This window comes from Rhyacophila brunnea, unplaced genomic scaffold (genome assembly GCF_057557595.1).
Source record: "Rhyacophila brunnea isolate RB1 unplaced genomic scaffold, BYU_Rbru_1.0 scaffold_15, whole genome shotgun sequence".
NCBI lineage: Eukaryota > Metazoa > Arthropoda > Insecta > Trichoptera > Rhyacophilidae > Rhyacophila > Rhyacophila brunnea.
Genome location: NW_028232806.1, coordinates 1,643,138 through 1,665,289, shown reverse-complemented (window position 1 = coordinate 1,665,289; position 22,152 = coordinate 1,643,138). Strand labels below are relative to the sequence as shown.

The window sequence follows — 22,152 nt, the reverse complement described above, 5'->3', positions numbered from 1 at the left end:
ACTAACTCTGGTCTAAGTTGTCTCACAATATGCTAATATTACATTGATGAAATTATTGTTGTTGAAGAAATTGTTATAAAGGTGTGCGTAAGTCTATTTGCTTTGATAGTAACTATATTGACATGTGGCAAAATTTGATAAAAATCTTTGTTATAATGTAATAAGTCAATAAATTGACAACGGCCCCGTGATGGCCGAGTGGCTTACGTGTCGGCTTATAATGTCGTGGGTCCCAGGTTCGAATCCTGGGTCTGGCACATACACGTATTGTTTTTCAATTTGTGTTTAAAGTTAGTGTTTACCTAATAGGCTAATAGCCTCGTAATCTGTTCATACAAAACCTCCACTCTGTGCTGGCCCATATGATCGTATTAGGATCGGACGGGTTACATGTAAATTGTACATATTACATTTCACCGTAGCACAGTTCGCCGTGAGCTTTCTTATCGGAAAGAGATGATCGTATACTATACGGTCATCGATTTCAGTAGTGTTTTAGGTACAAGTCGGTTTACAGGTAGCCAGGCGGGAACTGTGGTAATTTTCATAGCCGATTTTGGCAAAATTAATGAATTCAAGAATGAAAACCTAACCTAACAAATAATTCAGTATATCGGCTATTTTCAAAATTTGTTTGCCGCTGGCTTCCTGCAAACCGTCAAGAACCGTGTTTTATTTAGACATGAATTTTATGTCAGTACTATACAACCCAAAGAGGTTGGACGGTCTTTAATATACGACCATCGTCGGTGTTTTGTAAAAAGGGCGAATCAACCATTTTGATCAAAGATTTTTAATGAAAAAACAATATGTACTTAAAACAATATGGAAAACGATAATCGTAAGGGCGAATATCCACTTGGTGTTACGGATAAAAAGCGAATGTGACATATTAGGCCTTTTAAAATATATTATAAAGACAGTTCTTATTCTTTCTGAGCTTTATTATAAACTCGTTAGACATTTATAATCAATCACATGTAATTAATAAATGAATGTCAAAAGTTATAAATCCTCCTCCTGTAAAATAGCATTTTTGTTAATTTGTCCCTTTTTACAAAACACAGCCGATATGTACATGGTGTAATAAAAACTAATAAATTGACATGCTACTTTTGAACTACATAATATAAATTGCAAAATTAGCTAAACAACCATTTTTTTATTGGTAAATAAGATAGATTATTAATTTCAAGGCTTGTTTATAGACAAATATGCTGGTACTCAGTAATACTAACTAGTGCAGAATGTAGAGATATTAGGCTATCTATTTATAACAGGAGTTCACAAAGTGTGTCCCGCGTCACTTTTTGATGTGTCCTGCGAGATTTATCTTAAGGGGATCCTATATGCCAACAGAGAAAATAGCGGAGAAATATGAAGCTTGCAATTTGAGATTTTTCTTTTGATAATTTACAATTTCAACTGTATTAATTAAGTAAGGATTTCAAGTTATACACATTTATATTTTTTATCAAAATCGATGTTGTTTGAAAAAGATATAAAAAATATTAAAACTATGCATTAGTCAAAAATCTAAACGGTGAAAAATTGAAAACTTAATAAACTAAATTTTAATAATAAATATAACCATAAAAATAATGTAATAATAACGTAACCTATGTACCAAATATGTGACAAATTCACATTTCTTTTTCAATTCAAGTTTATCTTTGACGGAAAAAAAATCTTTTTTACTTACTAAATTAATACAGTTGAAATTGTAAATTGTCAAAAAAAATCTCAAATTGCAAGCGTCGTATTTTTCCGCTAGGTTCTCTGTTGGCATATTATGATCCCTCTTAAATCTGTATTATTTTTTATTCTTCATATCGAATATTAAAAATTACATTTCAAATTAAATATCCTCTGGCAAACAATGAGGACTTTCACTTGAGGTATATCCAAATATAGTTAAACATGCTCATCAAATGGCTTCTTTATTTGGAAGTATCCATATTTGTGAAAATACATTTTCTACAATGAGCATTAATAAATGAAACTTAAGATCAAAATTATCAGACAACCATATCGCTTCTGTTTTGCGTATTCTCACCACAAAATTTGAGCCTAGATTGCATGACTTAGTTTCAAACAAACAATTGCATAAATCGCATGGTAAAAAAAAAGTTTTTTAGTAAGTATATTAATAAGATTAATAATAATGTATATTTAGTTAAAAATATAAGTTTACACATTGCAATATTTTTGAGTTCAAAATTGTTTCTTTGATGAAAAAGTTTGTGAACCCCTGATTTATACCAATGATAAAACTGAAGTGCCTGTGATTTTGAATAATATTATTTGTCATTATTAGATCTAGTGTTTTTATAATTTCCATGTTACTAAGTACACAATATTGTTTGTGCCTTAAATTATTGTCCACCTGTTTGTTGCATTTTAACTCGACAACTTCCGGAGTAATAGTGCCTGTACATGTACATGGATTTACTGGCACCAATGCCTGAACAAAAACGAACCATAAGTGCGAGTGAATAAGCATTCGGCACGCTTATATCTCCGCTCTATGCGTTAAGAGTAAGATATAATTTATACTGCTGAATTAAATATTTTTTTGTAAACGTAGCCGGTAAATATGGATTTGACTGATTACATTCATTTAAAAACTGCGAGCACGTGTTGCTGAAATTTATTGTTTTTGTGTTAAATATAAAGTTAGTGGTAATTATTTTTAGTTATTTTAGTAGAACATAATATGGTTAATTATGTTGTGTTTAAATTTAGAAGCCGTACTAAGAAGCAACACGATGGTATAACGTTTCATAGTTAAGTTGATAATAATAAAATCGAGGTTCTACTGTGCGTTATATGCAAGAAGCATGTCTTCATTATGCCGAAAAATAGGCACTCTCTATATTATATCATTACTCTGAGACTGGCACCGATAGTGTGTAAATTAAAATATCGCGATAATAACTGTGTACACGTAATAGTGCCGACTGTCTTGTCAATCTCATTCTTCAAGAGTAAGTGAGACACGTTGTTGTCATTGTATGGTGCTATTTGATAGGTTGTGAAAATTGGTAAACGTCAAGTTTGTATTTTTTCCGGCAGGTTCGCCACTGTCGTTCTACTGCGCATACGTCATGCGAGTACCAACTATCGCGTGAAAATTCAAAAGCTTCTGAACTGTTTTAATCCGTGCATGTAATCTTGCAACTTGCACGATAGTACATATTTACACGTGCATTTTCTTGTTATGGCCACGATAATATTTACTGTCAGCGGTAAATCCATGCACGTGTAAACGGGGTATTATATTGACGGAACTTGCACAGCTTTAGACCGTTGTTGCCACTGATTTAGTCGAGTTTCATCTCTCGAACGGTTCCGAAGTTACAAAAAAAAAGTTTCTTGAAAATAACAAATAACGCGCTTGCAACAATTCTGTGGTTGTGGGATAAATGTGCTTAAGTCATCGCGTTTTGACGAAATTGAGATTTTAATGCCATTTTGTCTAAAAAATGGTGCTTTTTCTGTGTGACATAGATTTTGTCACGCCGTCGCTGTAGGATTGGTTTGTCGAATAGACCAAATGTCAAATCTTCAGGAGACGAAAAACAAATATCATTATCCTATATTTAAATACTTGGAGGTATTTAAATTGTTGGTTTTACAACATATGAATGCTGTTTTTATTACAAAGCAATTTAAAGAAAAGGATGGTCCATTTAGATACCAAAAAATCATTTTGCATTGAAAGATCGATTTCGACAAAAACGGATATTCAACAAACCCATCCTATAGCGACGACGTGTTAAAATTGTTTTACTTAGAATAATAACTTATATTGAGAAAACTATTGTTAATTCTCAGTAAAATTACTTACTTAAAATTAATTCACAATAACTAATATAAAAGAATAAAAAAAGAAACATTAATTAACTTCTAAGCTAGAGTATTTTAAAACTGTGATTTATGTCAAATGCGATTATCTCATCTGCAACCAAACTGACTTGAGCAATTTTACCCCGAATCCATAGAATTCATGAGTAGGTAAAGTGGTCAGGTAGTAGCGGCGGAGTGGTGAGGTGAGCTACATCAAACTGTCTTCGATCGTGTGGACTCATTCGAGCTCTCAGTTGATTGTGATACTGCCGTACGCGTATGGAGGCACTGACTGGATATTCATTCATATAAGCTCGGTAGAGGCTAAGCTCGCGCCTAGACTCAATCTTTGTATAATCTCATTGATTTAAATTTAAAAAAAAATCGAATCAGCCAACTTTCATCACTTAGAAGTCGCAGCTTATCACTAGTGTATTATAAATTTCATTGTTGTTATCATAATAATATATTCTTTTATTATTCTAGTATTTTGTAACAGTCAAAGAATATAACAAAAATTGTTGTTTTGGCCGCCAGATGGATCGGAGAAAACTGATAAAGGAAGCTCCGTATCCTCCCTTCAACTCCGAGGATTTCGTTCCGCTGCTCGCTGATGATCGGCAGACAGAAGATGAACCCGTTTGGGTAAAGGATACCAATCGCAGGTAATTAATCCTATTAAATTGAACTTCTATGGTTTGTCATTAATATAATTTAAGTCTATTTAAACACACTTCTCTAGTTCACAGTTCTATACCAGCGCATCTATTCTATACACTAGACTGCTTTCGGCTGCTACGGCATCTATCTTGGGTAATTTTGTATCGAAGTATTAGCACTTATTGTAACAATTACAATAGTGAGAAAATACATAGTGCCAACAGCTAAAAACAAAAAACCTGATTTTGACATGACAGTCGAAAAGTGTAGGCATGTAGAAGATGATAAAAATGTTCATTGCGTCATGCAGGTGTCGATGCAGTGCAGTTCAACGTGAGGTGACCTCAGTATTGTTCTGGTGATTTCGGCAGATTTTGCTAACTGACAATGTTCATTTAAAGGTTCAAAATGTGCTACGGGGTGGACACCAAGAAAACGACATTACACACGTTTTTCCCGTAGCGGCAGCTTACTGTGACGTCACGTGATAGTAGGCGACATGCACCTCAATTTGATTAAAACTTTAGTCTCTATCTCTATTGAAGAAGGTTTTTTTAAATTTCTTTGGTTTGATTGAGAATGTCTTTGAAATTTACCTATATAGGGCATGAGACAACTGTATCGATCTCTTAAATTTTATTTACGTTACAGAGCCTCGAAGCGTGAACGCCGCAACAGAGAAGCGAAGTCCCGCAGCCTTCAGTCGACCCACAGAGCTTACCCGTACCATCCATCGAGCACATCCTCCCCCTCAACTTACATCCAAGTGAAAGGGTCCGATGAGCGGCTCCACGAGTCCCCCCACTACCACCCCGTGTCTCTGTACGGGGCCATCGGCGGTGGTGGCGCAAGGAGATACCCTCGAGCTGCGGCACTTCGCTTCTTCCTCTTCTCCATCGGAGCACTCTTTGTGATCATCGTCTTGTACGCCCCCACCTATAAGCAGACCCGTAGTAGACATGGTGAGTGGTTTTCCGTAATTAAATAGTTTTTGTAATCGGCAAGCAGTGTCGATTCGATTTAATCTTCATAATGGCATTGAATGTTGCATTTTATAACTTCTAATACCTAGTAAATTTCAATTTTTAGATATCTATGGATTAATTTATTAAAACATTTTTAACTTTCAATTTTCAGCAAATCGCATGTTTTGTAATTCTGTAACTCAATGTCCCTTTAGCACTACACTTTTCCTTAACAGTAACACTTAATCTAATACCTACATCAGAGGTTTTCAAACTGTTTCAGTTCACAGCGCCTCAATTTTTATTTACCCTTTTCACTACATAAAATCTCTACATAATAATAATCTTGCGTAGATTGAAAAGCTTGTTAACTTTCTTAGATGGTGCCGTAATTCATAAAGTTAACGAAACCGCTGTCAAGTATCATTCTTCTAGAGGCATCTGTCAAATATTCAGTAATTTCCGACTTGTAGTTAACATTTCAATACCCTAGTTACAATACAACTCAAAGTGTCAAGGTAGAAAAGTCGAAATTTTTTTAATGTGTCATAAAATCGAATAACCCTATCTGAGATTAATCATTAATTCAATTACATATGGAGATGTCTGGGTTGATTCGTTGTTGAACTGTAAAATTTCATTATGCATATTTAAAAAAAAATCATTTTCCTCAAAAAATTAAGGCTTTTAAGCGTTACAGTAAAACCTCGTTAATACGAATTCCACGGGACCGAAAATCGGAAAAAAATTCAAAATATGAAATGTATGGGGGAGAAATATTAAAATTTAAAAAAAAAAAATTTTTTTTTTTGATTTTCATTAATTTTGTTACCAATCATAAATGTGCCTACCGAATTGGGTCATAGAATGTCAGGATTATTTTTATTACCTTCATAAAATAAGTAATTGAATTACGGCAAATTTTGAATTATCAGTGTTCTTACTAACGAGGTTTTACTGTATTTTGGCACAAGAGTTTTTGAGTTTCTTCCTTATTGAACTATGATATTGATTTGACAGGCATCTGAATCATACACTTTCGTATTTACGGCAGCAATGAAAAAACGAATTCTGTACTGTCATAAAACATTAATTTGAAGAAGTTAACAGCCGTGCAGATCAAAAGTCGGGAGCTTTTTTTAGCACTGCTGCGCACAGTTTGAATACCACTGACTTACATTACATATTTTCTTACTAAGGAGTTGTTTTTATTTTTATATTTAGCAAAATATATTTTCACTGCTGCTTTACGTACTTTACGTTTACTTTGTTTGTGTTTATAATTTTTGATCAGAAACGGTCACATCCGGCGATGTTGCCAACACTACCCATCGACATATAGACTCGACTACGAAAATCAAAGGAGTGCCGAATATGATACATCTCCGACGTCTTTTCAAATTAATACAGAAGAGGAAAGTCTTAAGGCCGGGGCCACAAAACCCTTTTATTGTTGCGCACCGTAAGCAAACAAAAATACACTACAGGCTTTATATTACGAGGGTGGGTCAATAAGTCCTTAGAAAAGCCGACAGGTGGCGCGACTAGTACTGTAAGCGGTTTGTTTTCATGCAGCGGCACTACCGATTCAGTATGCTGCGAAGTTTCAATCAGATTGGTCGGGTTGTTGTGTGTTTCTCGTACATTTAAAAAAAAAATTTGCTTGTTTACAAAAATGGAGAAAATTGAGTTTAGAGAGCTGTTATTAAACATTTTAATATAAAAGGGTTAACAGCAAAGGAAATAAAAAATGAGTTGGATTTAGTTCACAGCATATCTGCTCCTTCACTTGCAACTATTTATAACTGGTTAAATGAATTTAAACGTGGTCGTACATCAACAAAGGATGAACCACGCTCAGGACGTCCTGTAGAGGTGACTACACCAGGAATGATCAATAAAATCCACGATATGGTGTTAAGTGACCGAAGATTAAAGTTGAGTGAGATAATTGAGGTTACAGGGATCTCAAAAGGTAGCGTCATTTCCATTTTACATGACAAATTGGGCATGAAAAAAAATTCTGCAAGATGGGTGCCGCGTTTGCTCACAGTCGACAATAAACGCAATAGGGTGGTGGCCTCTAAAGCCCTGTTGTCGCTCATGCAACGCAATCCGGATGAATTTTTTCGTCGCTTTGTGACTGTAGATGAAACATGGATACACCACTATACTCCCGAGACGAAAGAACAGTCAAAGCAGTGGATTGCGAAAGGCGAACCATGTCCAAAGAAGGCGAAAACCGTAAAATCAGCTGGTAAGGTTATGGCTACTGTATTTTGGGATGCACGTGGAATTATTTTCGTTGACTATTTGGAAAAAGGAAAAACAATAACAGGGGATTATTATGCATCTTTATTGGACCAGCTAAAAAACAAAATTGAAGAAAAACGGCCTCATTTAAACAGGAAAAAAATCCTCTTTCATCAGGACAATGCCCGTGTTCACACATGTTTACGATCAATGGCTAAAATTGAAGAATTGAAGTTCGAATTGGTCGACTACCCACCGTATTCGCCAGATTTAGCCCCCAGTGACTTTTTCCTTTTCCCAAACTTAAAAAAATGGCTAAGTGGACAACGTTTTTTTTCAAATGAAGAAGTCATCGATCGGACAAATGCTTATTTTGAGGACCTTCCGAAAACTTAGTTTTCTGACGGTTTAAAAAAAATTGAGAAACGTCTAACCAAGTGTATTGAGCTCCAAGGAGATTATGTTGAGAAATAAAAAAAAAATACAAAAATAAAAACTGTTTTAATGCTTTTTTCTAAGGAATTATTGACCCACCCTCGTATATTGAATTTCGCACTCAATTGGTGGCTTCAAAATTTGATACGGGGTTTTGAAACATTTTTTTTTTTTTTTTTTTAAATTTGACGTAAGTTGTGGAAGGATATTGATGTTTCAACTGCATATAGATGTTATATTTAGTTCTAAAACAGATGAAGCAATACATAGGTAACATCAGTGGCGAAGGATGGAAGTAGGCTGTTAACACAATGCTTGCGGACACTTTTAATTAATTTTGTAATTAACGTGTTACTTGCATTTGCAAATAGAAAAACACAATTTTGTGCGCCTCGCAAACATTGAGCACTTCAGTTACGGGACGAACAAATGTGTTTTTTGCTAATCGCTTTTCAAATGCAAATAACATGTTAATTACAAAATCAATTAAAAGTTCCCGTAGCCATTGTGTTGATCCGACATAGATAGTGCACACTAAACTTTGTCAGTCAAATGTGAACTAAGACAACAATGTGTACATGGAGTTTGTTCATTTTTAAAATTCAATAATGAAACCCTGCCTAATTTTTTTTTTTTGTTAAACACTTCAACATCCCGTGAAGCCCAATTACAGTGGCAAAACTCCCAGGCTTTTGGAATTTACATATTAGATTATGTAAATATATTTTTACCTCACCGGGATCGAACCCGGAACTCCCGGGTGGAAAGCCAACGCCTTACGCACTGCACCACGAGAGCCTCTAATCCAAGCCATAGTAGATAATCGTCAAAAAATATTCATTTATCTATAAAATATCTAAAATTCCATTAAACCGTACGTATTTGAAGATATTTTATAGTTAGAAGAATATTATTTATCGATTATGGTTTGGTTTCGGAAGGGCTTAATGAATTTTAAAAAGCTGACCAACACCATCTGCAATATGTGTTCTTAATTCAATGAAAACAAATAAGTATGACTGAAAAACTGTGCACTGCTTTTGTCGGATCACCCATATCATGCCTTAACTATTATGATCTGGTTCAGGTAGGGTTTAATTGAATTTTAAAAATTATCCAGCACTAGCTGCAAACAGTATTCTTAGTGCAATGAACACAAATAAGTATGACTGACAAAGTTTAGTGTGCACTATTTATGTCGAATCTTAACAGCCAACTCTCACCTTTTACCACTGGGTAATTTAATATATTAAAATTTTTTATAGCATGACTTTTTTTTATGTTCGTTGCACACTTAATTAAGAGGAATAACCCGTTTAATATGAAATCTAATTGAATCAAATCATCATTACTAATTGAAGGATTGTAAGTCTATAGGGTCTAAGTGCCAAAAATGTGAAACTGAGATACAACAAAAAAAAGAATAAAACCATACATAATATCGTGGGTATTCTGCGAAAAAGCACTAAGTCAAAATTTTGCTGTTTTGACTTAATGATGAGGTAATCTTATTAAGAGTACGCTCTATAGTCTACAAAAACACACACAGTCATATCTATAAAACTGGCGAAGATAATTTATGTTATATGTCAAAAAGACATACATCAATTCAGAGAAAATGCACTAAAGGGACTTAGTGCATTTGCTTCTCTCATTATCAGGCTGTATTCACAAAATTCTGCGTGCGAAACTGCACTAAGTCATACTCAAAGCAATATCGCAGAAAGGAATTTGCCTTTTATATGTATAAAACAAGTTAAGACCGTCCAAACTTTCAAACTCGATTATCTCAAAACTAGTATTTTTGACTTAATGCTTATTCGCAGAATACCCACGATATATGAAAACTTACATTTTTATTATTACAAAGTTACAGAGGAACATCAGTATAATATGATAAGTTTACATAATTCTAAAGATAAAATAAACAAAGGAAGAATAAAATGTTTAAACATGGACAATATTGTAACGTTTCTATGTAGGGGCACATAGAGCCATATTTCAATGTATGTGTGTGACAAAAATTGTAGAGTTAGGAACATAGACCCTTCGGATTATCATTAGGCTTGGCATATAGATTGTATTGAAGTAAAAACCTTGTTATGGAATTTCTGGCACTTAGACCCTATAGATTTTCGACTCTTCAATTATCACACTTTTTCGGTTGATAAAGCTGTTTTTCCATAACTACTTAATATAGGAAATTACATGTTAATGGTGAATAATAATAATGCAAAATGCATGAAAATAGGTACTGAAAATCTGTTACGAAAATGCTTGGTTTCGTTATGTTTACTCCAATTATCGACATATTAAATAAAACGTAATTCGAATTACATCAAATAATATCAAGGGCTAAAGTGCGAAAATTCGAATTACAGTAGAACCTTGATATAAACCGGCTCTCACATCTAAACTTGCATCTTCTGCCGCACAGCCATAAATCAAACCTTCTAGGAACGTTGTTCCTGTGTTGCATATGAAGACCTACACATCTACCTATCGACAGTCGCACGTAACCTCTTAAAACGTTTAGATATTTGGATGTGGTGACCGGGGAGCCGGTATAGAAATGACCAATTCGTAGGTGTCTGTCTTCGACTCGCATCCCGAGAACTGCATGCAACTTGTCGATTGCAACAGTAGATGTTTTTTTCAAACTAAAAAGACACATTCGACCAATATGTGGAGCTCTATTTTGCAACGTGTGTTTTGTGAATAATGATGACTTTACATCGACGTATTCGATACGTTGCAGACAAGGCAAATTTCGGTGTGAGAGCCAGTTAACAGACTAAACATACTAACATAATTTTGTCTTCTGCGAAAATATATTACCAATAGAAAATTTTTTTTTAAATATTAGCAAGTCCAAGTAAGTTACAACAAAAAAAATCTTGGAGTGATCCATGACGGCGGTTAGGAATTAAAGTAATTATCAATATCTACTTTGTCTAATCATTGTAAACTTATTGAATATAGTAGTCTTAAGTGAATACATTCATTCACTTTGAGTAAACAAATTAAACTGCTGTGCAGCTGTGTGAATTAGCGGCCAGCTTTGCAAATGTCAGTGCTACATTCAGTCTATGGGTAGGACGTGATTATCATCCGCAGAACATTGTTTACTGGTGAGAATTGGATTTAAACATGTGTTTTTAACAATTGTCACATTTGACCGGTTATTTTGTCCGTTATATCCGAAGTCCGTTCCGAAATCCGAAAATTCGAATTGTATGTGTTTGAATTAACCAAGTTTTACACACCTTTTTAATTCACCAAAGGCAGACGAAAGATTCTTTATATAGAGTGTAATTTAATGATATATGTTTTATGGCTGGGCATTTTTTAAATTCTGTACTGTTACTAACATTTAGTTTATAATGTATATAACAGTGGCGAAGGGTGGAGGTAAGATGTTAAAATTCGAATTTAAGTTAAGAATTGAATTTTAAAAACTAACTAAATAATCTACATATTGTATTAACTGTCAATTCATGGTGAAACTGCATTGTATTGTTGTTTTAATTTAATAAAACGTATTTTTTTTGTAGTACTTATTCCACTTTTAATCAATAGATTAGGACCGGTTTTGTCCGCCTCAGAGGGACATTTTCTGAAAAAATCTTTCAAAATATCCCTCTGAGGCGAACGAAACCGGTCCTGATCTATCGATTAAAAGATGAATAAGTACTGGAAAAAAAATGCGTTTTATTAAATTAAAACAACAATACTACATATTGTAGTTATAGTTCAATGAAAACAAATACATTTGACTGAGAAAGTTTAGTGTGCACGATTTATGTTAAATCTTAACAACCTACCTCCACCCTTCGCCACTGGTATATAACAATATTTGAATTTTTCTGATAGTTAGATGTGCACTATGATTTTCTTGCTTTGCTTAGGACATTGAAAAATTTACTTTGAGAAATGTGTTGACAAACTCTAAAAAGTAGAAACAGTTTGTAATGGTAAATCTGTGAGTATCGTAATGACAGGTAATTTTATTCAGTTGGTAAGATTGGTGTTCATAGACAAAATATAACAATAATTATAGATTTAGGTTTTTTTGTATTAAATAGTTATTAATTAGAATCATTTATTTTTGTAAGCTCACCATACTTCTCTCTTCCATGGGCACTTTCCATTAGAAAGTCTCAGTAAACTAAGTCAAAGCACACTTGGGTGCATGACAACATCAGTCTTGGCTCACAACGTAGGGCCTTGTAATACACTCAATCGAGTGTTGTGCGAGGCGGGTTGGTTTGGAGGGCTATATGTTTGTGTTGGACTCATAGTTCGGACCTAATAGTTTAAGCAAGTGACTAACATTTTTCGTAAAAAATCTGTTAATACATCCTCTAATACACTCTGTGGAGGCCCATGGAGGTTGGAGGAACATGGTAAAAACATGTTAGTTCGGAAGATAGTATATGTAATAAATTGTAGCGTGTTTAGAGTTTGACAGTATTATATTTTTTATTACTTGTATGCAGTGTTATCGAAATTGTCGCCGCAACCGGTATGCAGAAGATTTGAAGCGGTGCATGGCTGAACCTTTTTCGTGACTAAGGTCTTGTTCAGATGGCGCGATTCGACTTGTGCGTATTCCAGGTACATGTGACCTCATTGAGCCGTCCACATGTAATCGCCGCGGTTCACTTCTCACTCGCGGTTGAGGTACAGGTGACCTCATTGAGCTGTCAACATACACTCGAAACGTATTGCAGCGAGATACGCGTCATCTGGACAAGCTCTTATTAGTGATTCACACAGTGTTGCAAACCATACCAGGATTATGGCATGAGTACCTACTATAATTTTGAATATCTGCAAATTTCATATTATATGAGAAACTCTGAGAATATTTGGGAAACACTGCTCTTATATAACTTTGAAATTTTAATAGGTTATATTTAATAGTATACAGACATAATATAATAGGCCTATACATACGTATCATCGGTGAAACTGGAAAATTGTGTAACCCCAAAAATGCTACTCTACAGGAAAGACAAAAAACATTATGGTTTCGTATATAAATATATGGTTATGGGGTTAAATTATACATGATTTAACAATGTTACAATTTTTTTGGAATGACATAATTTGCAAGACGGCTAGATATTAACAACGGCCACTAGATAGTATTCAAAGTCAATTTTCGATTAAAACGTAGTTACACATTTTTATAGTTTCAACGACGATATAGGCTTATTATAGGTCTGTTGTAGTATAGATTATTCTAATCTAAATTTCCTTTTTATGCTACATGCCAATAGATTTTTTTATGTTTCATCCTATATGGAACCTAGATTTCTCATCATTGCATGCCATGAAATACACCTTAAATAAACACCAGGTTCCAAAATTGCAGCCTCTGTGGTTGGCTGGTCGTACAACACGTCTCGGGACACTCGCTACTACGTCCTGCCCGACAATGTCACCGTCCTGCATCAGCCGAGATCCATCTGCAGACCGCGCGAAAGACTGAACAACTCGAAGAACCATAACATTCAACCCTCGACGCATGACGATGAGACAGGGCTTAGAGGGACTAGAGACAACGAGGCGTTTTTTAAGAGAAGTAATTCATTCGAAAGACATGCAAACGGTTATGTTTCAATGAATATCAACAAAGATATTCCGTCATTTGATAAAATGGCTTCTTCCAATGGTAAAAAGAGGGAAGTGGCGTTAGATGATGAAGTTTTCCTCTTGGTGATCGTGTGCTCGTCTATGAATCATTTTGCGGCTCGCTCGGCTATCAGAGAGACGTGGGGGAATCAATCCAATTATGAAATGCTCGCCGAAGCCTTTCAAAATGTCACAAAGCGATTCGCCAAGCTGAATGCCACCGATAAAATCTTTGAAGACGACGAGTACAGCAACCATTCGTTTCTTTCATTTTTTAATTTCGACAGGCGGATAAAAAGAGATCTGTCAAACGATTCGGAATACTCAGACGATGATGCGGAAGTGGAATTTCAAAATGGATCCGATTCCGCTGGCGACGGTTCCTTAGATGATAATAGAAATGAAGATAGTGTGATTTTGTATAATAATTCTTTACTGTTTTATAATGATATGGTTAAAAATAGTTCTGATTTTCATGATAGTGATGATATGTACGGAGATGGTGTTAGGATAAATTCTGTTTCGAAAGAGAGACCCACGGAAAATGATGAAACTAATCGTGACGATGCGTTTAAAACGTGGGGTGATATTGAAGAAACAAATGCTGAGAATAGTTCAAATTTTAACGAAATTACTAATGAATTAAAAGATAATTCGAAAAGTGATGAGATTTCAAATGATGAAATTATTTCGAGTATGTTTGATAGAATTAGAACGTTAGAGAAGCTTGAGATTAGAGAGAATTTTAAAATGTTAGCATATAAGGCGAGACATAAGAGGAATATTGAAGATATTTCTTTAGATGAAGCAATCGCAGATAACAAATATATCCAACAGAAGATGAAGAGAGAGGAAGAAAACCTCCAAGACGCGGCGGACGATCCGAGGTTTGATAACGTCGGTAAAAAAACAGAAGATTTAAACGAAGACGATAATATTTTAGGAAATTTCGAAGGTAACGATGTCGAAAAAAACGATGAAGTTTTCGAAGAATACGATTATCAGACTGAAGTGTCGAATATAATGAGAATACCTCCGCGTGGTGTTAAATTTGATGATGACGACATCGATAAAAGTGCGGTCGACGCCGCTAAAGGTCTCCTCAAGCTCTCTATCAAAGACAACAAACTGAATCTCGTAATCGAAAAAACAAAAGACAATGCTATAAATAATAATGCTGAAATTAAGCCGTCCAATAGTAACGATAAGTTAAAAAAAAGTGATAAATCAGGTGACGTTAAATCGAAGGGCGCTATTAATTCCGGTACGAATCAAAATGCCAAAGACAAATACGAAAAGAAAGCTGCCAAGAATGTAAATGAGAGTAATTTATACAGTGGAAGTCCAAAAGATCGGAAAAACGAAATTAAATCTTCGAAGTATATTCATGGAACTATTGAAGATAGGATATTGCCGACTGACGAGATCATCTACGGGGAGACGACAGAGTTTGTCCCTCCTGTGAAGACCAAGTTTCTGTTCTTGCTGGGAAGATCGGCTGGGGATAACGACACGGATGTTCAGCTGAGAATCGACGAGGAGGCGGCGCAGTTCGGTGACCTCATTCAGGAGGGCTTCGTGGACTCTTACAACAACTTGACGCTCAAGTCTGTCATGCTGCTCAAGTGGGTTGTCGGGAATTGCGGCGGTAAAGGTAAGCCTGCCTTTTTATAGTTATCTTAAAACCGATTTTGATTCAATATTAGAATATTTAATCAAGGTGGATTGGGAATAGGACAACTGGGCGCCGGGACAATTGGGTGCCGTACTGTCGAATGAAATAAATACCCGTATGTTACGATTTTATACAGAAAGTAGACGAGGAATTTTAATCAGTATTCACTACTACAGTAGTTTTAATTCATTTTGCTCTTAAAATAATGTTTTTTTATTGCGGATTGAGAATTCTCATGCCTTAGGCATTATATAAAAATAAAAGAACTCTCTTCTCGTTAGACCTTAAACATATGCACAAATAAAATATTATGTGTGCATATTTAAATTCTCACCAAGTATTAAAAATATATATTTTAAAGTACCTATAATTCACGAACGTCTATTAAATTTCGAATTTCATTTGATTGCGTGGCGCCAAGGTTGTCTCGGCGTCGAATCGTCCTAGACCGGTGGATCATATCAATTTGTTAAATTACACATCCAGTATTGTATGTTTTGATAAAATAAAATTTGAAAGATTCGAGTGAATTGAAAATTGAAGGCGAATTATCTTATGGACGATATCTTCTCAAATATCTATGTACAGTCCTACAATGTGGGGTGTGACATATTATGTCTCCTCGTAATACTATTATGTTGTTGCGCATTCCAGTTCATTACGTGATGAAGACCGACGATGACATGTTCATCAACATCCCCCGTCTGGTGGACGCGCTCAAAAACAAATCCGCAGAGCATATCAAGCGGCTCGAGAGGCACCGGAGCCTCCTCATAATGACTGGAAGCAAGTCCAGGAAAAAAGCGATCGCCGTACACGATGCAAAGGAGATACTGCTGATGGGCGACCTAATATGCGACGCCAGACCGATCTTGGACACCACCAGCAAATGGTGTGTATAGATTTACCCTTCAATATTATGATTGTACAGTAAAACCTCGTTAATAAGAACACGGATAATTTGTAATTTGTCGTAAATCGAAATTTTCACGAAAAAATAGTCCCTTGAATATTATTTTCATATAAAACTATACCTTTAATTCGAATTTCGTAATACGAAATGATTTTGGAGTCCAGACATATAAACATATTCAATAAATCGTAATAAATAGACTATTTCATGAGCCAGACATTGAAAATTGTGAGACTTTTTAAAGCTTAAATAAAATTGCTTATTTTATGAAGGTAATAAAAATAATCCTGACATTTTATGGCCCATTAGCACATCAGTGGCACAACTACATTCTGCTCAAAGTTAAAACAATAATTTAGTCAGTAATGTTTCAGGGCTGTAGGTATTTAATTGTTTATTGTATTTTCACTTAGTTTTACTAGACAATCAATGCCAAACAATTGTGTTGACAAATTGGAAACAAATTGTTTGCAGCAGCCGACTTTACGGAAATAAATGCCCGTTTGAGGGCTTCTGGGGACCAGGCAATGACATCAATATTGTAACGTAACAGAATAATCCATTGGAATATTCATTTACAATGTTGGACGTACAGTTATATTATACTTTTTTTATTGTGAGGAAAGTGAATTCATATCCGATTTCAACTCCATGTGTAATGTCTGCGATAAGGGAGAAGCAGTATAATACTACATTGGAATTTTGGTATCGCCTGAAGAAGATATTCATCATATTACACTTTTTTTATTGTGAGGAAAGTGAATTCATATTCGTTTTCACCTTGATGCATAATTTCTGCGTTTAGGGAGGAGCAGTATGCTACATTTCAATTTTGGTATCACCCGAAGAAGACATATTATCTATAGTTGCTATCTTTGATGTTGTGCTTCACATTTAATGTCAAATATTAAATCGTATTGTGTTTCAGGTACTCCCCTACTTATATGTTTGGTGGTAAAGTGTACCCGAGATATCTTTCTGGAACCAGCTACGTCATGTCCATGGAGACTGCGAAGCTCTTGTACAACGCGGCTTTGGATACTCCACTCTTCCACTTGGAGGATATCTACATCACAGGTTTGTGTACTACATTCTTACATCCTTTATTGAATCGCACCGCAATACCTTTGTCATATTCTTTATAGACCAACAAAGTCTTGAATGGTAGCCTTATGGTAGAGAGGATTCAGAAGAATTTTTGAGACCACTTTACTTGAGTGCATACATGTTGGCCTAGTTTGTAGAGTGCAAGGTGCTTGGCGAATTGCGAATTTTTCTATCCATATTTCGATGAATTTAATATTAGATAATGACAAAAACAGATAAGTCCACATAATATGATCAAAATCAAACAAAATAATTACAAGATAAAAAGAACTTTTTAGATACAACGTTTTTAAATTTTCTATTGAATTATGCTCAATATGCTCAAACTTGTACTTGATATGAAGTAAATAAATAATGTGTACAATTCCATACAATATGTAATGGTCTATAACTTCTAAAACGCCCCAAAATTACACAAAAAAAATGTTTTAAAATGATAATTTAAAGTGTTCTATAAATAGATGGCCGAGCGGCTTAAGCGTTGGCTTTTAATGTTGTGGGTCCCAGGTTCGAATCCTGGGTCTGGCAAATATATATATTGTTTTTCAATTTGGGTGTGAGTCCTAAGAGAGACCTAATAGGTTGAGCAAGTGGCTAACATCCGTTTCTCGTAAAAAAAAATCTGTTAATACAAACCTCAAACCTCCATTCTGTGGAGGCCCCAGGAGGTATGATGATATTACGATCGGACATGGTAAAAAAAAATAGGTGCGAGGGATGGTTTCCAATCCTGGTGTCATAATAAATTTGAATTTACATGCACCTGTCAATACGTGGTCGCAGCCATGATTTATTCTGGATCGGAACTGTTTCCTCGTGCCAAGCCTATCAGGCACCATTAGCGAGGGATACAAGACTAGTCAATGCGCTCCCAAAGACGTAGATATTTTCGGTGACGTGCTATGTATTTTGTTTTCAAAATTTTATTTTTCTGTAAAATGAATGTAATACAAATAGAGGTTAATCAGCTAATAGAAATACACATATTAATTATTCTAGCTCTAAAATAAAATATGATTGAAAAAAGAAATTAACATTAAAACCAATTTGTTACACACCTAACGCACAAAAACGTAATTTCCCACAAATATTGATTTATGTGCTCTTTATACCTGATAATAAAGCTTCCGCCAATTTGTTTGTCTTCATTTTTATTCTTTGACCTAAAATCTTCATTTTCTTGTAGGAATTTGTTCCCGAAAGGCCGGCGTCCGACCGATAGACAATCCCGGCTTCTCGTACATGGTCCGGAAACCCGACCCGTGCTCCCACTGGCACGCCGTCACCTCCCACCAAGTCCCCCCGCACCAGCTTAAATACTTGCAGACGTCTCTCCTCGACCAGAACATACTCACCAAGTGCGAGGTGAGGAGGATTAAACAATCCCGAAGAGTGCAGTCGCCCACCGTCTTGACCGGCGCTAAAGGCAACACTAAAAAGGTCAACCGATGCTTGTGAGACCAGCCCTACGGAAGAACATCATCGAATGGTAATGTTCTGCAGCGATCGTGCGACTTCATTTTCCTCCTATCGTCCAACGGCCTACTCTTTTGGGATACGTCGGTCGTTTATACCATGTGGATTTTATCGGAGGCCGTTTGCCATTTGTTGACAGATTTCGTTTCGTCTCTTTACTGCGTCGTCAGATTTTGTTGTTTCTTTGGTTGTATCGATTGGTTTAAGTTGTGGGAGATTATGTTGAAATCCATCCCCGGGTATTTGGTTACGTTAATGTTAAATTAGAATTCCATTTATTTATTAATTATTGAAGATTTACCAAATTGGTTTTTCTTTTTATTGTGTCGTGTCTTTAATTTATTTGGAATTTAACCTGAGGATTAAAGAAGTACATAGTTGAGTAAATCCACTTCAGAGTTTAATATTTTCACATCTATGGCAAAAAAAATATATAAAATTGAGGTTTTGATGGTATTGTTTTTGTACTCTACGTCAAAATTAATCTTCATTCCATAATTACACAATGTTTTCATTTAAAAAAATTAATAGGTTTTATCAAGAATTTCATTTATTTTAAATCCTGATGCAAGGTTTTGCCGTGGGCAGAATAATATGCAATTAATTGTACATTCTGAATATCTGTTTTTAACATTCTGTAAATGAGGCATATTCCCAAATATCATATACTATATTTTATATGTGAAGAAAAGCATATTGATTTTTCTTTATATCATTAATTAGTGTTTGAAGGGCTACAATTCAGGCAAAAACATTTAAATTAGAAACGTTGCTATGAAAATAACAATTTATACAAAGAATTCAAGAAGTGGAATGTTTTCATTAAAAACAACTGCTTCTAAAGGCTTAATTACATTGGCAGACGCGCAGTTCCAACCAGATCCAACGATCCATGCCGACCGTCGTGACCAACGTCTTTACACTATAAGCAATTACACGCAACGATTCGATCGCGTTGGTCCTTGCTTTTGATTGGTTTAAAATAAACATAGTGTTGCTATTATTAAAAATATAGGTTGACCGAAAACTATTTCTTCGTTACATTGGTGGCTACACTGAACAGTTTTCCCTCGCAATTTTACGTCAAAACTCAGCTGTCAAGCCTAACCTCGCAAGCGGGCGGTAGTTTTGGATGTTTTCATACATTCTCGGCAATCTTCGTGAATCGTGGCAGATGGAAATAGGATTGGTTCCAATTTGCTCACAATCGCTCACGATCCCGGAAAACCATAAATAATAGAATTTGGCAATTGTGGCTGACGATCGGGCCCAGACGCAATCTGCCAATGTAATTTGAGCATAACCCATTTTTATTTAGTTTTATGTCACTTGTACTTCTTTTATCCCAGGGTTTGTCCAACACAAATATAATGATAAGAAACTATGATTAGTTTGGATTTAATTCTCAGCTTCTCTTTATTCCTTTATTCAATCTTCTCATAGTAAAGTTTCAGCCTATCAATATTAAAATTCTACCTCCGAATAGTAAGCAAAGAAAAAATATTACTTAAAGCCTTTATAGTGTATTTGCAATACCAAGTATTAGTATAATAAACAAATTAATATTGTAATTTTTAACTAAACGCAAGTAATAGCCAAAAGAATCAATTGCTTTTTAAAACGCAGTAGACGCCTGGCGTCATCTCGCTAAATAATGATAACGTAATTATTACTCTGATATACGTGTCTATGACTTGATTTTGTTTTACTAAACGGGTTGTGATCTGATTTTTGCCTGTGTGTAATTTATTTTTTTGTAATTTTTATACTTTCATTATTGAAGTTTTCATTGTATTTTCATATTTAAACGTACGCAAATTATTATGACATTTGCATTTATGATTAATCTCACATGAGTGTATTTAATTTTATGTGTACGTAACTCATAACTGTGTAAAATGTTGGTCTTTTGGGTGCTTTGAACCTGTCCACAGGCATGTTAATTTTAATAACACACGTTGAATATTAAAGCTGTTGAAAACAATAAGAAATCAAAAGCTTCAGTTAATTCATATAGACATAATTCAAAATTCGTTTTATGTAATTCTAAATTTGAACTCACATTAGTTCTTTATAAATCTTTGGTGATAAGAATAAAATTAAAACTGTAGAATTAAAATGAGATCTTATTTTATATAAAAGTGCCTGTACAAGTGCATGGATTTACTTGCACCAATAGTGTGTATTTTAAACTATCGCGGTAATAACTGTTTACACCTAAAAGTGTTGACTGTCTCGCTAATCACATTCTTCAAGAATAAGCGAGACGCTTGTCATTTTATGGTACACAGTCTAATTGTCAGATGAAAATTCAGAAGCTTCTGAACTTTTTTGATCTATGCATGCAATCTTGCAATTTACACGATAATACGTGTTTACACGTGCAGTTTTTTGTTATGGCCGCGATAATGTGTACTGTCAGCAGTAAATACATGTACATGTAAACGGGGTATAATGCTCCTATCGTAGTATATTTTTGGGTTTCCACCGTGTGTCCTTCTTTCCTCGATGTTTTGAGCTCGTTGCAAAGGCCATTATCAAGAGATGATCTGCAACGAGCCCGAAACGTCGAGGAAAGAAGAAAGAAGGACATACAGAAACCCAAAAATCTACTACGATAAAAAACAACCGTGAAAGCCTCAAATATTATATAATGCTCCTCATTGTCGATAATGTTGTCCATGCAGAAACATTTATTTCTAGCTTGTCATTTCGAGTTAGAATTTATATACATACTTTCAAAATATCAATTCAAATCACCAAACTGATGTGGAAAAACAAGGAATTGCTTAATTTAAAAATTTGCTTGTGAAATTTTGAATTACTAAATTCGAATTATGAATTTTGAATTATGAATTAATGCAGAGTGTATTTAGTCTGCATTGATTCTTAAACCGTTTAACTGCCGCACTGTGCGTTAATTACACCAATTAACTAATTGTGGCACAGAAAGAATTAAATACAAAATAGAAAGTAATGGAGTGTCCAAAAGGCCATTATATTTATAATATAAAAAGACAAATAAGATAATGTGATAATCCGCTGAGACATCACTTTTGATTTATGAATAATATATTATGTTTATAATTTAATGCTTTTTTGCATCAATTCTCTACAGTCTCATGTTTTAAGCTTGAAAATATGTTTAGTTTTTATTTTACTAATGCGTAGATATTTTG

General features: G+C 34.8%; 1 protein-coding gene across 2 annotated transcripts in view; it reads left to right on the top strand.

Annotated features, from left to right (window-relative positions):
* LOC147074763 (uncharacterized) overlaps nucleotides 1-21,922 on the top strand; it is a 41,603-nt gene extending 19,681 nt beyond the window's left edge. The window contains exons 3-9 of one of the 2 annotated variants that reach the window (XM_085942598.1): nucleotides 4,387-4,514; nucleotides 5,161-5,471; nucleotides 6,769-6,936; nucleotides 13,543-15,456; nucleotides 16,132-16,369; nucleotides 17,319-17,467; nucleotides 18,684-21,922. In XM_085942598.1, the coding sequence (XP_085798724.1) occupies nucleotides 4,387-4,514; nucleotides 5,161-5,471; nucleotides 6,769-6,936; nucleotides 13,543-15,456; nucleotides 16,132-16,369; nucleotides 17,319-17,467; nucleotides 18,684-18,955 (3,180 nt within the window). In that variant the 3' untranslated portion in view covers nucleotides 18,956-21,922. The remainder of the gene's footprint in view (nucleotides 1-4,386; nucleotides 4,515-5,160; nucleotides 5,472-6,768; nucleotides 6,937-13,542; nucleotides 15,457-16,131; nucleotides 16,370-17,318; nucleotides 17,468-18,683) is intronic. The other variant, XM_085942599.1, reaches the window with a different exon arrangement.
* Nucleotides 21,923-22,152: the final 230 nt, after the last annotated feature.